An 18,961-nucleotide genomic window follows, 5' to 3' on the forward strand; every position below is an offset into this window, starting at 1 on the left:
GTGAGATTTTGAAGTGCGCATCCAATGAACGCTATGCTATCTCATAATGCACCGTGAGAGAATTCATGAATGAATTCTTTGCGCTGTCGCCACTGGCTCGCATTGGTAGAGCTACGCATCGATGAATTTGCTCTTCAGTGTTTGAACTCTCAGTAATGATTAAATCACACTGAACTGAGCTAAACTGAACTGAACTGAACTTAAACACTAAAAACTGAACTACACTGTTCCAGTTACTATGACCATTTATGTGAAGCTGCTTTGACACAATCTACATTGTAAAAGCGCTATACAAATACAGCTGAATTGAATTGAATTGAATGAATGAGAGTAAAGCGACACAGCTGACGCAGACAGGTCACGTGATGATAACGAATGCCGGAAGTAGTACATCCGAGTTCCATTCATTGGAGTCCACAGTCATCCCGTATAGAATGTACTTTTCTAAAGGTCATGTACTGAATTGCAATTTAAATGTAGTATATACTAAATAGTAGGCCATTTTGGTCACAGCCAAAGTCTCTTTTAGAACAATCAGTTCAACAGGAGCAAGCTAGATTTGCTCTTAACATCAGAGGGAACCGATGAATCTAATATACCTCAACACACTTTACTAAGCTAATTACTGGCAACGAGGTACTGTAGTTTAATAATGACCTCCATTTACTTCAGCATATGTAAATAAACACATTTTTGCATTCCCAGGAAAAACGGGAGAGTTGGCAGGTATGATCCTGACCCATAAGGTATGCACTTACATAGTCATAGTCATAGACTATGTAAGTGTATACCTTAAAGGCAGGGCCGGAGTGGGACTCATTTTCAGCCCTGGAGTTTGAAGCCAGACCGGCCCACTTCAGTTCACGACTGATTCCAATTCAGTTTTTAATGACACTATCGTGTCTTTTTCATGAAAACAGCTGCTCTAGAAATTCAAATGTTCAACAGCCCTAACAGTATTATATGTTTTAACAATAAAAATGGAAAAAAAAAATTATAATAATTTTTTCAAGTGAGATTTGAATCCGGGTCGGTGGCGTGGATACACAATGTGCTTACCACTAGTCTACAATAGCGCTATTACAGCAGGAATAAAAAATAAGTATTGATCTGTGACCCGTGAGTGATGGCTTACTCCTTTTCTCCCCTTTTTAGATATCTGATCAAGTTATGTCAGATTTATTAATGTAGTGAATCATCTGATTTTCATTGAGCAGGTGTATTATACATTAATATTAATTATTCGAATTCTTATATTCACTAAGGTGCCACTGTTTGGGGTCGAATCATGATAGTTACATCATCATTAACGTTAGTTAACCTGCAGGCTACATTTTGCTCACGGGGCTGCGAGAAAATAAAAAAAAGAGCAGCGCTGCGGCAAAATAATGAATAAAAAGAGTGAAGCTATGGTCAAATAAATAAATAGATGAAAAAAGTGTGACTGCTGAGAGTGCAAGCAGCTAGGGACACCGGCCCTCGCGGTCAAAAAACAGACCGGCCCACCGGGAATTCTTCCGGTCCTCCTGATTAGCCAATCCGGGCCTGCTTAAAGGTCAGGATCATAACTGCCAACACTCCAGTTTTTCCTGGGAATGACCCGTATTTCACACCCATCTCCTGTTTAGTTTTTTCTCCTGGAAAATTACCATAATTTCACCACCCAACCCCCCGCCCCAGCCCTCAACTTTGGTATAGTACCCGATTGCACCACCTGAAAACCAGTTCATGGCACAGTTATTAACACCACATAGACCTCCCGGTTCTCAACTTTGTTCCTCAAACCACTACCACGTAACCCATTCGTCAACCAGCCCCTCACGATTGTAGCTGACGCTGATTTGTCAGCTTGTATTTTTGTTTATTGTTTTGTATTTCATTATTTGAATGTGTTTTGGTATATGTTTATGTTACTATTTTTTTTGTTTCAGGTTGGCTTGAGGGGGAGGTCACATGATTATCTTTGTTGATTTAACCTGCGAGAGTTTGTATGGTCACTCAGCATAGTGAGATCTCAATACAAGCACCTGTTAAATGCTCCTGCTTATTCTACAGCTGGTTATCAGGCCAACACGGTAAACTAAACATTGTTTTATATATTATTTGTTTATTTTGATGTCCTTTGTGTTTGTGTGAAACATTTGGTTTGTTTATTTGTTTATCTTTTAGTTTTCAAGGTGTTCAATAAAGGAAATGCATACGGACATCAGTGTTTGGAAGCGTGGACTGTTTTAATAGACGGTGGGTAGTTACATCGATGTTCTGGAAATTTGTAGACAAATGTTGGCAGGTATGGTCACACCAAGTCAATGCCGAACAACTAGCCCAAACGAAACCCAACTGTGTTGTTGACTAGCATTGGATTGCATCTGGAAAAAAGCTGTGTGTGAACATACCAAACAAACAAAAGTCGAATAAAACAAAAGCTGCATTCTGCACCGAAGGGGGCAGTATCTGTTTTCTCGTTCTGCAAAGGGAAACCAAACTTACAACACACAGAGATAAAGCGAAATCAAAGCAGCGAATCAATTCAATAATCAATCAATTGTGAATAATTAAGTATTGAGATTAATTATTGAGAGACAGAATGTAATACTAAATATAATATTCAGTCATTCATTTTCTTTTCGGCTTAGTCTCTTTATTAATTAGGGGTCGCCACAGTGGAATGAACCACCAACTTATCCAGCATATGTTTTACGCGGTGTATTACCCTTCCTGCTGCAACCAATCACTGGGAAAAATCCATCCACACTCATTTACACACATACACAATGGAAAAATTAGGTACTGAAGTTTTAAAACTTCCATTTCCGCTAACATTAAAGCGCCGCAGAGCACATTTATAAACGATTTACCATAGTGTTCACCAGATCGCTCGTCTGTGTTTGTACTCGGTAAACAGCGGAGGTTGAACTGATTACCTTCTCGGCCAATCACAGTCATTTCTGTTGAGCATGTGAACGCAATAGCAAATCAGCGCTGTTTTAAGAAAGCCATCAACAGTGCCTTAAATGTTAGAGGAAAATGGACGGTTTTTCTTTTAATTCAGTATTGTGACAAGTCTAATATAGTGAAAGAATCAGTTTATTAACTCAAGTTTGATAAATGCCATCTAAAACGTGTGTTTGGGGAAAAAAAAACGTTAGCTAACTAGTGCCATTTTCCTTAACTTAGCCAAAAATGAGGTCTGATATCCATTTTTATTTTCACCATTCATTCAGAACGGACCTTCGGGTCACTCGGAAGGCGGTGAAATGATAAATTTGTGTCACTTTCTCTTCGCTGATAAGATATACATCTAGGTACACAATGTTCCGATGTAACTCCCAACGATACTTCCGAGTTTCTTCCCACCACAGCCTCGATTTCGCTTTTAAAAATGGCAGCCGTGTGAAATGAGTCTATATGCATATCAACCATTTAATGAAAGGAATTGCATTCATACTCTGGGTTCAGGCTTGACTGTACATACAATTTACCTATATTTTTGTAATATAAAGTGAAGGGAAAGTGTTTGTGGTACAAGATTTTTGCAAGGAAATATTTTCCTCCCGTTCAGTTTTTTTTTCTTCCATCCATTTTTTTTTCTCCACCAACATGTCCCTTCCAATTATCCATAGAAATAGAAAAGTATGAATTTAAATAGTAAGAATATTTCAAAGTTTTAAAAAAAAGTTTTCAAATACTTACCGATCTAAATTATGAACAACATATTTTTTAGGCAACTATAATACATATACAAACTATTGGAAGGCTTTAAACAAGGCACATCTAGTTATATTTTAGAGTCATAAAAAAATTATTCACTATATGGTTTTGTCATGTCTATTGATGGTGTGCTGCATCAGATTAAGTGAAGTTTCATAAACTAATTTCGAGAGGAGCACGTGATATGATTGTGCACCGCTGGCCACTCATCCGTAATCAGTAATAATCCAATCAGAATGATCCTAGCTTAGTATAAATGGATCACTTTCTCCCCATTGAGGGAGAAATTTTGGAAGAATCCCCCCTTCCACCCCATCTCCTCCTTTTTCTCCCCTTCTAAAGGGGGAGCGATCGAGACCTACCTGATCTCGGTTCTCCTGATATGCTTCTAGACCGGGCGGGAGCCCTGGGCTCAAATATCTCCGAGCTCAGGGTTCTCTCCCGGGACAGCATGCCAAACCTGCTATAAGTGCCAAGCAAGTGGGAACTCTTAAAATGATTAAATGTTAATGATTATAAGTGCCTCTTTCCAGAAGTGCCACATAAAATACAGACAAACCAAAAAGAAGAAATCAGCTGTGAATAGACTTAAAGAACTGGAGAGTGGGTGGAAAAAAAAGTGAGAGCGTGATTACACAGTTGAATGAGACACAGAACGGAGGAGAAGAAAGGTACAGCCCACAGATGACACCAAAACTGGAGGCAGGAAGAGCAACCTTGGCAACACCACAATTCATAGACTGGGCGGATTTCTCAAGTCTTACAAGGAAAGTTCATCAGAAATGAAAATTCTGTCATTGTTTGCTCATCAAATCTGTTCAACATTCTGTATGCTGTGTAACGAAAGGAATACTTTTGCACATCGGTCATGAAATTTTACAAATACACATTTTTCCCTTACAGAAAAACTATGAGGTTCACATGTCTTAAAACATTTTCATCTGCAAAAAAGGTGGTCACATGACCATTTTTTCCCCAAATAAAAATCTTTAAACGCCATGATTAATGTGTTTTAACGTGATTTTAACACGTGACAGCACATGCAAAGCTCATGTGTTTGTTCTGTAAGGATTTTTCATCATCTTTAATGTTCCATTAATGACCATATGAATTTGATGTAGCAGACAGTTTTCATTTCAACATACTGTCATATATTAAAGTACACTATTCTTCAAAAGTTTGCTATCAGCATTTTTCTGCTCACGAAAACACAATAAAAATGTACAACTGTTAAATATTCTTACAATTTAAAATATCCTTAAAATATTAGTCAAAACGTACTTGTATTTGTAGCAAAGCTAAACAGAAGTATTAATAATAATAATAATATCAACAATAATGATAATAACATACATTGCTTACTGATCTCAGACAATTGAATTTTAGTGTACTTTGAATGGTTATCTTTATAAACAGCCCAAAGAACTCAATAAATAATCTATAAATGCCACAATCTATTATTTATGCCTCTCCTTTCTAAAAAAATGAAGGTTCCAAAGGGGGATTTACAGCACAACCTTTTTCACTTAGGGTCATTTTAGAAGAATCTCGACACACTGGGGCTACAATAAAAATATTGAATGGATGAAGGCTTTAAGCTTATTTTCTCCGCATTACTGTAGATCATTAAAGGGATAGTTCACCCAAATTTGAAAATCTACTCCCTATTAACTCACCATCAAGTGGTTCCAAACATTTATAGCTTTCTTTCTTTTGCTAAAACACAAAAGGAGATATTTTGAAGAAAGTTGAAAACCTGTAACCATTGACTTACAGGTCAAAACAAATACTATGCAAGTAAATGGTTAAAGGTTTTCAGCGTTCTTCAAAATATCCTAGCTTCTGTTTAAAGATGCCCTAAAATCTGAGAACATTTCTGGGAAAATCTGGGTATTTTATGGAGTAACAAATGTGCTTATAAAACCATATCTGGAGATTTTTTTAACACTACCAAATCCATAAACCTACTATGTAAATGTCAGAAAACAATTAAACTTATTAAACCAATGCAGTATTTGACACCTAAAAGACGAAGGAAAGTCAAACGAGTTGGGAACAACTAAAAGGTGAATAAATGATTGCAGAATTTTCATTTTTGGATGAACTACGCCTATTAGGTCATTTTTCCTCAATCACAGAGCCTTACGTAATCAGTATAAGTTAATGTAACCATCCTAACCTGATTCTCCTCATGGGTCACCCGCATCTGTTCTTTGAGGATAGAAGTGCGCGCCGCCTCCTCTTTCCTCATTATGCGCTCTTTCTTCAGCTCGGGGCTCCAGAAGCTCTTGATGCTGTTGGTGGAGGATCCCAGCTTACTGTCCTTCAGGTCCAGCTCCCTCCGAAGGAGCTCATTTTCCCTCTGCATGTCCCGTAGCTGCGCTTGGAGTTCCAGAAGTTCCCCACCGCCACCCCGGACCACCTGACGCAGCAGGGCTGATGGTGTCCCTTGGTGGTGGAGCAGAGACAGAGAGCCCAGGTCTCCATAAGACTGAAGGTCTGCATGCGGGATTCCCACCGTGGCGATATTAGGGGTGCTTCCCATCGCTGTGACCCGACCGCCATACATGGCACGACTCGTGGCCCGACCGAGTGTCATGGTGCCTTTAGGGTAGGTCGCCGTGGACCCAACGCCTTCATGGTCGCTTAGGTACATTGGGCCAGATGTGGCGTAGGCAGCATTGAGAGACTGGATGTTTTCCATGGATAAGGTTTTTCCACCCGAACTGCTGCTGTTGGCTCGACGGTGGCCCAATCGAGGAGAACGGGGCAGCCGCGGGGAACGAGCGGGACTGCCCTCGATGTGGCCGACGGCACGTGCGCTGCCATACATCTCCCAAAGTTATGAAACAAGGAGAGTCTGGTGTTCGTGAGAAAAGTCCCTTCGCTGATTGACAAGGGGGTTTAGTGCATCCTAGAGAGAAGAGAAAAGAAATCAACGTTTAATAAATAATAAATAAAGAATTGCACACCAGTGCAAAGATAGTGTTTGCATATGAGTTAAAGGAGGCCTAAAAACTGAATATTGAGCTACTGATTAGGGCTGCATGATATTGGAAAAATTTGTGACATGCTATATTGATGTTGAGTGTTGAGATAGCTATATTTCGTTTTTTTCTTTTTTATGATTTCCACAGCTCCTAGTACACCGTTTGAACCACTTTCCCAAATGTTCATTGCCAGTATTAGCCAGTTGTAATGATTTGTTTTGGGTTCATTTTGAATTTGAATTTCCACAACCAGCGCAGAGCCATGTGGATCGCAGAGAGCCTGGATTGAATCCCCCCAGATCTAGCTATATTTTTTTACGATATAATTAACTTTAAAAAGCCCTATTTCATCAGAAATTTATAAAATGATTTATTTAATGATTTTACTAAAATAAAGAGCCAAATGATTTCCTTCTGAGCTAATTAAATCTAAAAAAAAAAAAAACATTTACGCTTTAAAACATCACAAATGACTAAAACCTTTGGCGGAAACTCTGATCCTTAATGGCGTTAGTATTTTTTTTAACAGCACCTCCTGGAGAGGTGGGGATGAAGATAGTAGAGGCCCCATCTGATTGGACAAAGGAACAAAATAAATAAAGAATTACACACAAATGCAAAGATGGTGTTTGAGATAAAGGAAACCTAAAAACTGAATATTGAAGTACTGATTAGGGCTGCATGATACTGGGAAAATATGCGACACACTATATTGTTGTTGAGTGTTGCGATAGCTATATTTCTTTTTTTTCTTATGATTTCCATGACTCTTAAGTATGCTGGTCGAACCACTTTTCCAATTGTTCATTGCCAGTATTAGCCAGTTGTAATGGTTTGTTTTGGGTGCATTTTGAATTTCCACAACCTGCGCAGAGCCACGGGGATCGCAGAGAGTCTGGATTGACTCTAGATCTCCCTAGATCCAGCTATATTTCTTACGATATAACTATCTTTAAAAAGCCCTATTTTTATCAGGAATTTATAAAAATCATTTATTTGTGTAATAATCTTACTAAACTAAAGAGCCAATAGATGTTCTTTTGAGCTACAGTAATTAAATAAAAAAAATACCATTTAGTCCTCAAAACATCATAATACATGACTGAAAAAAAAGAACGGAAATTCTGATTCTGATTGGAATTAGCATTTATTTTCAGCTTTAAGTTCACCTAACATCACCTACTGGAGAGGTGGGGATGAAGGCCCCATCAAGTTGGTCAGATTTGGATAAACAATCTATGCAAGCAACACATACAATGTAACAAGCAACACATAAAAGGTGGGACAGTGGCTCCGGATGCTCCTGTTTCCCCCATAGTCCAAAGATAGCAGTATAAATTGGACAAACTAAATTGGCTATAGACTATGAGTATGTGAATGAAAGAGTGTATGAGTGGTTTCCAGTGCTGGGTTACATTTTACAGCCCTAGTATACTGAAAGCAAATAGGGAGCGGTTGCCAGAAATTTACTGTCAAAAACAGTGTTTTGGGATTGCATTGGTGCATTGCACTTCTTTTATTAAGTGATAAAATGTTAAACTGCTAAGCTATTTACCTAAAACTGGCTGCAACAAAGCATCTTGTTAGGAGTGCAGAGGGAATTCTGCTGGCACAGACAAATCATTATTGGATACATTGTAAATTAAAAGTTAAAGTGTATTCAGATTAGTGGAAAAAAAAGGAAGAGGTTCATAGTGGTGGATATGCAGTGCTCAGATGGTGGAACATTTTCATGGATTTCTGGAGCTGTTGAGCCATTTGGTCAAATTGGCAAGAGGTAATGCAATATGACTTTTGATGATGGAATTGATTGCCTTGCTCTACAATGTATTTGGGCAATTTAGCTGCTCATTTAATGCTGGAATACTAGTACCTAACACGAAAGTGGCTCCAACAGTGACTGAATGATTGGCCACTGTGACCAATATCCAAAACATGAAGAGAATGCATTTCAAGTCAATTCATTCATTTTCTTTCAGCTTAGTTTCTGATTTATGGAGTGGAATGAATGCTCTTCCAGCCACAACCTAGTACTGGGAAACACACACTCTCACTTTTACACACACACTCATACATTCATTCATTCATTTTCTTTTTGACTTAGTCCCAGGGGGTCGCCACTGCGGAATGAACCGCCAACTCATCCAGCATATGTTTTACACAGCGGATGCGTTTCCAGCTGCAACCCAACGCCGGGAAACACTCATGCACCACATTCACACCATTCACACACATACACTACAGCCAATTTAGTTTATTCAATTCACCTATACCTAAACCACGGTTTTGGACTGTGGGGTAAAACCGGAGCACCCGGAGGAAACCCATGCCAACATGGGGAGAACACAGAACTCCACACAGAACTGCCAACTGGTCCAGCCGGAACTCAAACTAGCAACCTTCTTGCTTTAAGGCGACAAAGTTAACCACTAAGCCACCATGCCGCTCCTCAAGTCACTAATTTCCACTAAACAAGATACATTTTTAACCCTGCTACAATATGAAAACAACACAAAAAGGCTCAAAATCAAACAGTTCATGCATTGATTCTTTTTTTTTTCTCCTTAGTCCCTTTATTAATCCAGCGGATGCCCTTCCAGCCCAACACTAGGAAACACCCATACACTCATACATTCACACACATACACTACGGCCAATTTAGTTGATTGAATTCACCTATACTGCATGTCTTTGGACTGTGTGAGAAACCGGAGGAAACCCATGCCAAAATGGGGAAAACATGCAAACTCCACACAGAAATGCCAACTGACCCAGCCTCGAATCAGCAACCTTCTTGCTGTGAGGCGATCATGCTACCCACTGCGCCACCATGTCACCCAATCAAACAGTTTTCACACATGACCAGTAATAATCAGCTTAAACTAGCTCAAGACCAGTAAGAACCAGCTTAAACCAGCTCATGACTAACAAAAAACAACTTGAGTCAGCTTATAACTTGTAAGAACCAGCTTAAATCATCTCACAATGACCAACAATAGCCTTTTTAAACCAGCTCAGTAAGAAATTAGACCAGTAAGAACCAACTTAAACCAGCCAATAACAAACAATAACCAGCTCAAGACCAGTAAGAACCATCTTAAACCAGCTCATGATCAACACGAATCAGTTTAAACCAGCTCATAGCCAGTAAGAACTAGCTTAAACCAGCTTAAACCAGCTCAGGACCAGATTAAACCAGCTCATGACCAACAAGAACCAGCTCAAGATGAGTAACAACCAGCCTAAACCATTTCAGTGCAAGAAAGAACCAGCTTAAACCAGCAAGAGCTAGGTTACACCAGCACATGACCAGTAAAAATAATCTTAAATTAGCTCAGGACAAATAAGAGCCAGCTCATGACAATGGAAATGTTAATTAATCCCATGCTAAAATCTCATCATTTATAAATGTTTAACGAACTCTTTAAAAATGAGCACTGACAAAGATACATTTTCGAGGCAATTAATATTTCAGAGCTCTGCACATCTCTTTCATTTTACAACAGCCTAGATTCTAATCGAAAAGCAAAGACTAATTCAGTTGCTGTGAGACATTGCGAAACATAATGAGATATTTTGTTCGCGTTCATTTAGGAGAAACCGTTACTTCCTCTGCAGTTCAAGATAACGTCAGCGCCTATTCTTTAGGAAGATGAGTCAAAATGAAAAGTGGCCCCGCAGTTTTCCTCCGAGGTGGGGACCACTTGCTGCTCGCGGGGATGACGCTGATGCTGTGGAGAGGGTTGCTATGGCAACAGTGAGTGAGATGATGAAGGAGAGCGCACCTGTTTTCACTCGGATGAAAAGTGAGGATGTGTGGGCATTCATAGGCGGAAGTGCGAAATGTACATTTATGCTGACATTAAACGAAGCTGGCCTGCAGATGGCCTGGTCATCTGTGCTCTTCCGTGCCAGACAAAGGACGTTTCCAGTCCTCATCTTTCCGGCCAGAGAACATACTGTATATAGCATGCCATACTGGACAAACAAACTGAAACAGAGGGAGAAGACTGGATGCAAATGCCAAAATTTGTACATTTTCTAGTACTTGTGTGGAAGACATGTTGTTTTCTGGATGGTTGCATTTGGTTTGAGATAAAAGAGCTCATCACCAATGATAAAAACTGCTGAAAAGTGGACTTTTACATTAAAAAGTATTAACAACCTGGTTCAGACATGGGCTTTTTCATTAAAGGCAATATTTATTTCCCTTGTATTGATTTTCAAGGTCATTTTGTATCTTCACAGGAGCAATTTTCATAATTACCTTAATAATTGTATCTGTGTTGTCTTTATTGTCAAATATTCATTTTCTTTTCAGCTTAGTCCCTTTATTAATCAGGGGTTACCACAGCGGAATGAACCGGCAACTTATCCAGCATATGTTTTTACACAGCAGATGCCCTTTCAGCCGCAGCTTATCACTGGGAAACACCCATACACTCTTGCATTCACACACATTCACTATGGCCAATTAAGCTTATTCAACTCACCTGTAGCGCATGTCTTTGAATGGTGAGGGAAACCAGAGAACCCGGAGGAAACCCATGCAAACAACAGGAGAACTACACACAGAAATGCCAACTGACCCAGCCGGGGCTCGAACCAGCAACCTTCTTGCTGTGAGGTGATCGTGCTACCGACTGCACCACCATGACACCAGATGTCATATAATTCAATGTTAACCAGTTACTTAAATGAGTTAGAACACGAAAAGTGTCACGACTTGCTTTCTCACAAAGCCACAGGATCGCAGAGATTATCAAAATACGTATTTATTTACATAACACTCACTGGAAACACTGAAACATCAACACACAGGAATTATGGGGTAACGACAACATGGAATGGCGTACAATACTGGACCAGGAACGAACTAAACACAGAGACTGCTCTAACTGATTACATACAGGGGTGAGACACAGGTGGAAACACTGAACACTAACAAACAGCGGGAAAACAGAACAAAGGAATCACATGATGCAAACAGCCCTGCTGAAAAATCCAGCTTAAACCAGCCTAGGCTGGTTAGCTGGTTTTAGCTGGTCGACCAGGCTGGTTTTAGAGGGGTTTTGGCCACTTCCAGGCTGGTTTCCAGCCATTTCCAGCTTGGTCTTTGCTGGTCAGGCTGGGAGATGACCAGTTAAAACCAGCTTGACCAGCCTAGCCAAGCTGGGAGTCCAGCCAAACCAGCTATGTCCAGGCTGGTCAAGCTGGTTTTAGCTGGATTTGGCTGGTCATTTTCCAGTCTGAACAGCTAAGACCAGGCTGGAAATGGCTGGAAACCAGCCTGGAAGTGGCCAAAACCCCTCTAAAACTAGCCTGGTCGACCAGCTAAAACCAGCCAACCAGCCTAGGCTGGTTTAAGCTGGATTTTACAGCAGGGAGAAGTACTTGGAACAACACAGACCCCGACAATAGAGTGGAGGAACTATCACGTCACTTTGTAGGCTAATCGGCTGCTAGCATAAAACTGGTTCCCTCTATAAAATCCCTATAGGATTTTCCCATAGGCTTTTTGAAGATTGCAAATAATAAGCTCTGTGTTCAAACACAGTTCATTACACTTACACATTTTGTCCAGCTGGATAATCCTCACATGAAAATACAACTTTGAGCACATTTGGATCTTAAATGCAAACGCAAGAACTGAAAAGCTAACATTAGGCTATAAACGGACTACAGTGCCGTCAGGGCGCTCGCCTGTGACGTCAACACCACCCTGCTACAGACAACTTTTCAAGCTTATTTTTAGAAATATGGTCCATGTCAAAGTTTTACTCTCTCTGTTAATGATATTGTAATCCACGCTACATATTATAAACAAATAAATACGCAATAACCACATAGACCTACGTGCCTTTTGGATAATTTTTACGTGGGGAATACATCTGTTTTGCTTTACAGTTTTTGTTAAAGTTTTAAAATTGTATGTATAAATGCGCCTACATATCATAAGACATATTTAAATGTCATCGCTCGCGTGCACACATCCTGCTTACCTTAACAGACGACAGAAATGAGGAGCGAGGGACAAGTCTATCAAATTTAAATTTTCAATCAAATCAAATGCCTACAAGTTCCATCATGGACACAAAACAACATTCAATACACTTTTTATGTCATGAAGTACAGCGAAAAGCAGCCTATACATTCACATCTCCTATACATTTTTTGAAGGAGTGTAAATATTGCGGTTATGACAGTTAAATGTGTTCAGATGAAGAAAAACCCGACAAAAATCACTTGATCACGTTAAAATTACAGTTAATATGTATGTATTTTTACACATTTATTTACACGTTTGCATTACGGAGAGCAGGAAAGAGGCAGGCTGAACTGGTAAGCAGTAGGCTATCTTCATAATTTTGTTTAATTAAAATAAATGATCAACAAATTAAGCTGTCTCGACGGTCTAAAGACACTTGACAAGTAAAGAAATGATCTACACTCAATATGAATTCCCAATTAGAAAAATACTACAAACTATAAAATACTATTCATGAAAATACTCAGACAAATCCACATACCAATGCTAGCGAGCTGCGCTCAACACCAGTTCAGCTCGATGATGTATAATGTCTCTGACACCACCCGTAGTCCCATTAAGCAACTTGATAGCAACCGTCTTTTTAAAGAAGCATAACTGATTTAAAAAATCCAGAGTGTGATGTAACTGATGTGTTTTATGTCGTAATATAAAACATGAAAATATCTTGAGTTTGTGTCAGCCATGGACCTTATTTAAGGGATTTTACTGAAACCCCATTTAAAAAACCCATTGACTTTGGGACGAGGGAACTGGAACTGCTAAAATGCTAACTCGCTTCACGGGTTTTTGCATACAAATCGACATCATAGTTTCTCCACTCTATAAGCTGTTACCAAACTGTTCAATACTGTGTGCAAATAGTAAATTTTTAAAAAGGAAATCATTACAGGGTACAGCTATGATGAAATATATAATTATTGTAGCTCTTGATGTTGTAATAGATACAATGAATTACACAAATTCTTTCGTTGCACTAGTACATTTTTGACGAAAGCAAAAAACTAGATTGTATAGGGCAAAAAGACTGTTTTTTCATGCCAAAAATCATTACAATATTAGGTGAAGATCATAAAGATATTTTGGAAATTTCTCACTGTAAATAAAAACAAAACTTAATTGAAATAACTTTAAACATGATATTCTCAGTATTTAGATCATTTAAAGGCACATATTTTACCCCTTTTTCAAGAGTTAATTTTTCTCGTCTCTAGAATGTGTTTGTAAAGTTTCACCTCAAAACACCCATCAGATTATTTATTATATCTTTCAGAATATTAGAATTTTCTGCTTTGAACACTCGCTTCAAGAAACGACTAAAAACTCAACTATTTAGTCTCCACTTTCCTTCCTAATCTGCAATTGCCGCTCTGGCTCCTCCGCTAACTATACTCAAAAAAAAAAAAAAAAATTCCTTACATTATTAATGCTTTGCTTCTTACAATTTACACACCTGAAACTTGCCTTACGGCACTTATTCATTGTTGCTCTTATAGTTGTGTAAATTGCATTTTCCTCATTTGTAAGTCGCTTTGGATAAAAACGTCTGCTAAATGACTAAATGTAAATGAACACAATGTAGCTGTTTTTATTGTCTGTGCTTTTAACAGTAGTTCCCCCTTCCCACCATTCCCACGTGCCTGTTAGAGTGTGCCTCAATCTCTGCCTCAGCTACTTCCGATAAACAGCACAGTGACCGACATTAGAGAAGCTGATCTCACGTAACGTCTGTGAGAAATACTACAGTAAGAACTTTACCAATGATTATTTGATGTATTTGTGGAGTTACAAAGAGGAGTCACACACAATGTCGTTCATGCAAGTACGCGCGCAAATTTCAATAAAGAGACTTATTGTCTTTATATCACTTTTTATATCACAAACAGTTTACAAAAGAAGATTTTCACCATAGGTGCCGTTTAAACATCAGATTCCAGTTGTATCTTAGACAAATATTGTCCTATCCTACAAAACCTACAAAAAAATGTATTAATGAAAAGCAAATTTATTTATTAATTTTTTTTGTTAAAACAATTTCTGACTTTACAGACAAAACATGCCGCTTCATAATAACGCAAGTTATGTAAAATAGTTTTACATTGTTAACTTTATTGTTTTGATGCAGAATTCAGTCAGTGAAACTTAACAAAACTTGCTCGATGCTGAAAATATCCAGCTTACAAAAAAAATCTGATGCATGAATCTTGACTTAATGACACAGACCGACATTACTTTTTAATGGTGACTGCCATAATAGTTAACCAGTAAACAGTAAACCAAATATATATCTAATTCAATTACATCTAATTTATTACTCACACTTGGTTAAGTTTTCAGTGGTTTTAAGGAATATTAAGTGTATTCTGACCTACAGTAACCAATTTTGGCTTTTTCTGCGGTTCTCAATCACCTTTTTGATATCAAACAAGCGGTGACAACTTTGCATTCCTACGCCAATAAATGGATGACCATGAAAGACTGCACTAATTTATTATTTAACTGTTTAACTTCCATGTGCAAGCAAGTGTACAAAAAAATACAATCTATGCAGCAACATTGTATTACTTTTAGGCTACATGTTGATACAAACACCTATTTTACAGGAAAAAAAATTGTGAACACTTACAATGACTACGTTTACATGGACAACAATAATTTATTGCAATTAAGACAATACTTTGATTAAGAGTCTACCATCAACAGCGATTTTGAATAATTTAATTTAAATATCAACTTAGATAAATGGCTTTGGGAGCAAGTAAGTTTTTTAATTATTAAAATGATTTAAGATGCATATCAGGGAAAACCACCTAGTAAATCTGGTTTTGTTGTCCTTCAGGGGGATCAAGCATTAATTAGAGGGGTCAGACCCCCTCAAATCTCTTCTAGTTTGCTTTTGAAAACACTATCGGTTGGGTTTAGGGAATGAAGTACGTAGGTCAGTAAATAACAGATGGATCTAATGATGTGTAAATGACACATGGATGGATATGAGAAGGAAATGTAAATGGCACATACTGTACAATAAGCAAACGTTAGTCAGTAATGTTTTTGAGACTGGCAGAAATGTGCACAGCAGCCTTTAGTGGATTAACGAGAAATAGCACACATAAGAAAACATGGCCTAGTAACTTTTTTGAGACTGTCAGAAATGTACATGGCAGCCTCTAGGGGATTTGTAAAAACAAATACAGCAAGCAGATGTAGCCCAGGCACCTATTTCACAGGTCCCACAATGTAGCCCTGGGCACATATCACCAATGAACATGAGTTGCTTAAAACTTGGCATGAGTTACTGTATGATAGAGATTTTTGCCTCAGGAAACACTACTAATTAAACTGGGCTTCCTGAAACTTCATTTCTAAAACCAAGGTCATGGGTTTGATGTCCAGGAAACACATGATAGATACACTTGTAAGTCGCTTTAGATAAAATCTAATCTATGCCAGCAGCAAGCGTATGAAGCTTTTAGGTCTCCATGGACGTAACTCAAAGAGACTGAGCTGGAAATGTCAGCAGAGTTAAATGAGAACTAAATGGCAGAAAGCGCTTTTTTGGTCAGTAATATATAGAAGGCAGCTGCTCTCCAGCATAAATGGCTTAATCAAGGTGGCGGGATGAATATCACGAGCCACTGACTCTCGCTGCCACCCACTCTGACGCTGACAACAGTGTGTTCACAGAGGCACAAAGGGCAAATTACCCAGACTTCAATAACACGACACGCTCAGAGAGAATCTGGCCAAGCCATACATCTGTTGCGTTAAATGCAGTTTAGCCAAGACAGTTTAAATCCAAAAAAATTTATAAAATTGAAGTCAATTATTTCTATGAATACTCACATTTTTACAGACCTCATCATTACCCTGGGGAAATATTTTACTCACTAGTCCATCATCTAAAATCAATTCATGCCACTTTTCAGCATACTTCATTGGAATAAATAAAATTAAATAAAAATGTAAAAAATTAAATTAAATAAAAAAAAATATTAAAAATAAAATAATATAAAATAAAACAAAAATAAAATTAAATAAAACAAAAAAAAATCTGTACTATTCTTTTATAAATGTACAAATTTTACATAAAAAACTATAACCAAATATCACCCCTTTACACAAATAAAATTAAATCCTTATCTTACAATAAGGGTTTATTTAGGTAAATTTGCTGTGCTAAAATAAATAAATCAATAAAATAAATCAAGCACAAATTATATGACTATGCTTTAAAAAAGCATTCAGTCTGCTTCAATTTGACAAATAATCCAATGTATTGTCTTTTATCTTTACGTTTTTGTGAAATCAATAGCAATTTCTGATGATTTCTGCATATATCAGTGCATAAGAAAGCATATTCACAAATTCCTATGCAAAATTCATATACAATTTCCAAGCATTAAAATATGTGATTAAATATCCTGCTAAATTTACAATAAAAAGGCAGCTGAGGATACCAGAAGCTCGCTATATTGTCAGTATTATGGGGAGTGCTTTTTGGTACCTTATAATCATATAACAGAAAGGTATATATTAATATAAAAAAATAAGCAACATGAACTGCCAAAATTTTACCTCAAAATGTGCTGACAAGCACAATAATACTATAAAAGTAAAACAGAAATCATACGATAATTCAGAGTTCATTGTATGAGGCAAATTATTGACACTTCTGGTTATATCTTTTTTATTGTAAAATAAAAAGTGAAACACTGTAAACCTTTATTTCAGTAGATTTCTCTTCTCAGTTAATAATACTAATAATATCAATTCAATGAAATAAATCAAGCACAGATTATATGAGTAGCTATGCTTAAAAAATTCAGTCAGTCGGCTTCAAATTGACAAATATTGACTTCTATTTTTAAGTTTTTATGAAATTAATAGCAATATCTGAAGATTTCTGCATATTTCAAGTGCATAAAAATATATATTCATTAATATGCAAAATTCATATACAATTTCCAGGCATTACATAAAGTACGTGAATAAATATCCTGCTAAATTTACCGTAAAAAGGAAGCTGAGGATACCAGAAGCTCGTTATGGTTCCAGTATTATGGGACTGCTTTTTGGTAATCATATATCAGAAAGTTATATATTCTAATATTATATTAAATAACTATATTATTTCACCAAGCTACCTGAACTGACAAGATTTTTCCTCAGAATGTACTGATAGCCACTGTAATACTTTAAAAGTACATTAGAAATCATTTAATAATTCAGAGTTCATTGTACGAGATAAATTATTGATACTTAGGGTTAGATAATATCTTTAGGGTAGTATCTTTAATATGTAAAATAATACATTGTAAATCTCTATTTAAGTATAATTCTCATCTCAGTTAATCTTAGTAACAGGCCTACTGATAATATCAGTTGAATGGATTTTAAAGAGTGACAGTTCAAACTACACAACCACTGTTAACAGATGCCTGTAGGTCACACTGTGACAAAAATAATGTCCCTTATTTTTTTATTATTTCCCAGAGACAATGTCCGAAAACCAATAAATTATTTGATATTTTAAAGACTAGACAGAACCCGCATGTAAAATCCCTCCCTCATCCAGAAGCCACTGGCTGTGCGCATAACAGCTGTTTTCTGATTGGCTTTTACCACTGTCAATCATCCCCCAAAAAATCACTCCTAGAGGCTGACAGGTCATACATGCCCATGTTTTTTCCTAAATGAGAAGAAATCGCTGAGAAAACCACCAAATGCTACGTGCATTTCAAAATGGAATGCACCAAAATCCACATCACAAAATTATAGGTGTATTCAAATAAAATACAGCTAAATAAACGTCAATCTAACGTTCACATCGAATTGTTCACGTTTAGACAATTAGACCGCACAAATAAATATCCATAAAGCAATATCAAGCGTTTACGAAGACACATTAACACTAAAACGAACAAAAACATTGAAGCAAAACTGACTGTTAATCCTAAAGCAAATGCATCTGAAACAGCATCGAGCGACGCTTCATCTCGTTCATACTACAGCGGATTTAAGCCCATTTTCCGTCATTCAGAAATAATATAATTAGCTCGAATCGATGAATCGGGCCTCATTTCGATTCCTTACTATAAACCCTGTCTTAGTGGGGTGAATGAAAGCCTATGGGTGTCGTTAAATCACGTTCCGTTACCTTTTCAGCGTCGTCGCCGCTCCATCACTGTGCGGGTCCCCCAGCATCAGCATC

At 37.6% G+C, this 18,961-nt stretch overlaps 1 protein-coding gene across 17 annotated transcripts in view; it reads right to left on the reverse strand.

Annotated features, from left to right (window-relative positions):
• Positions 1–18,961, reverse strand: part of erc2 (ELKS/RAB6-interacting/CAST family member 2) — a 118,780-nt gene extending 99,819 nt beyond the window's left edge. For all 17 annotated transcript variants that reach the window (XM_087274164.1, XM_087274156.1, XM_087274162.1 and 14 more), the window contains exons 1-2: positions 18,908–18,961; positions 5,891–6,625 (exon numbers count right to left, since the gene is read on the reverse strand). In XM_087274164.1, coding sequence (XP_087130290.1) covers positions 5,891–6,544 — 654 coding nt within the window. In that variant the 5' untranslated portion in view covers positions 6,545–6,625; positions 18,908–18,961. The remainder of the gene's footprint in view (positions 1–5,890; positions 6,626–18,907) is intronic.

Source organism: Danio rerio, chromosome 11 (genome assembly GCF_052040795.2).
Source record: "Danio rerio strain M-AB ecotype USA chromosome 11, GRCz13ab, whole genome shotgun sequence".
NCBI lineage: Eukaryota > Metazoa > Chordata > Actinopteri > Cypriniformes > Danionidae > Danio > Danio rerio.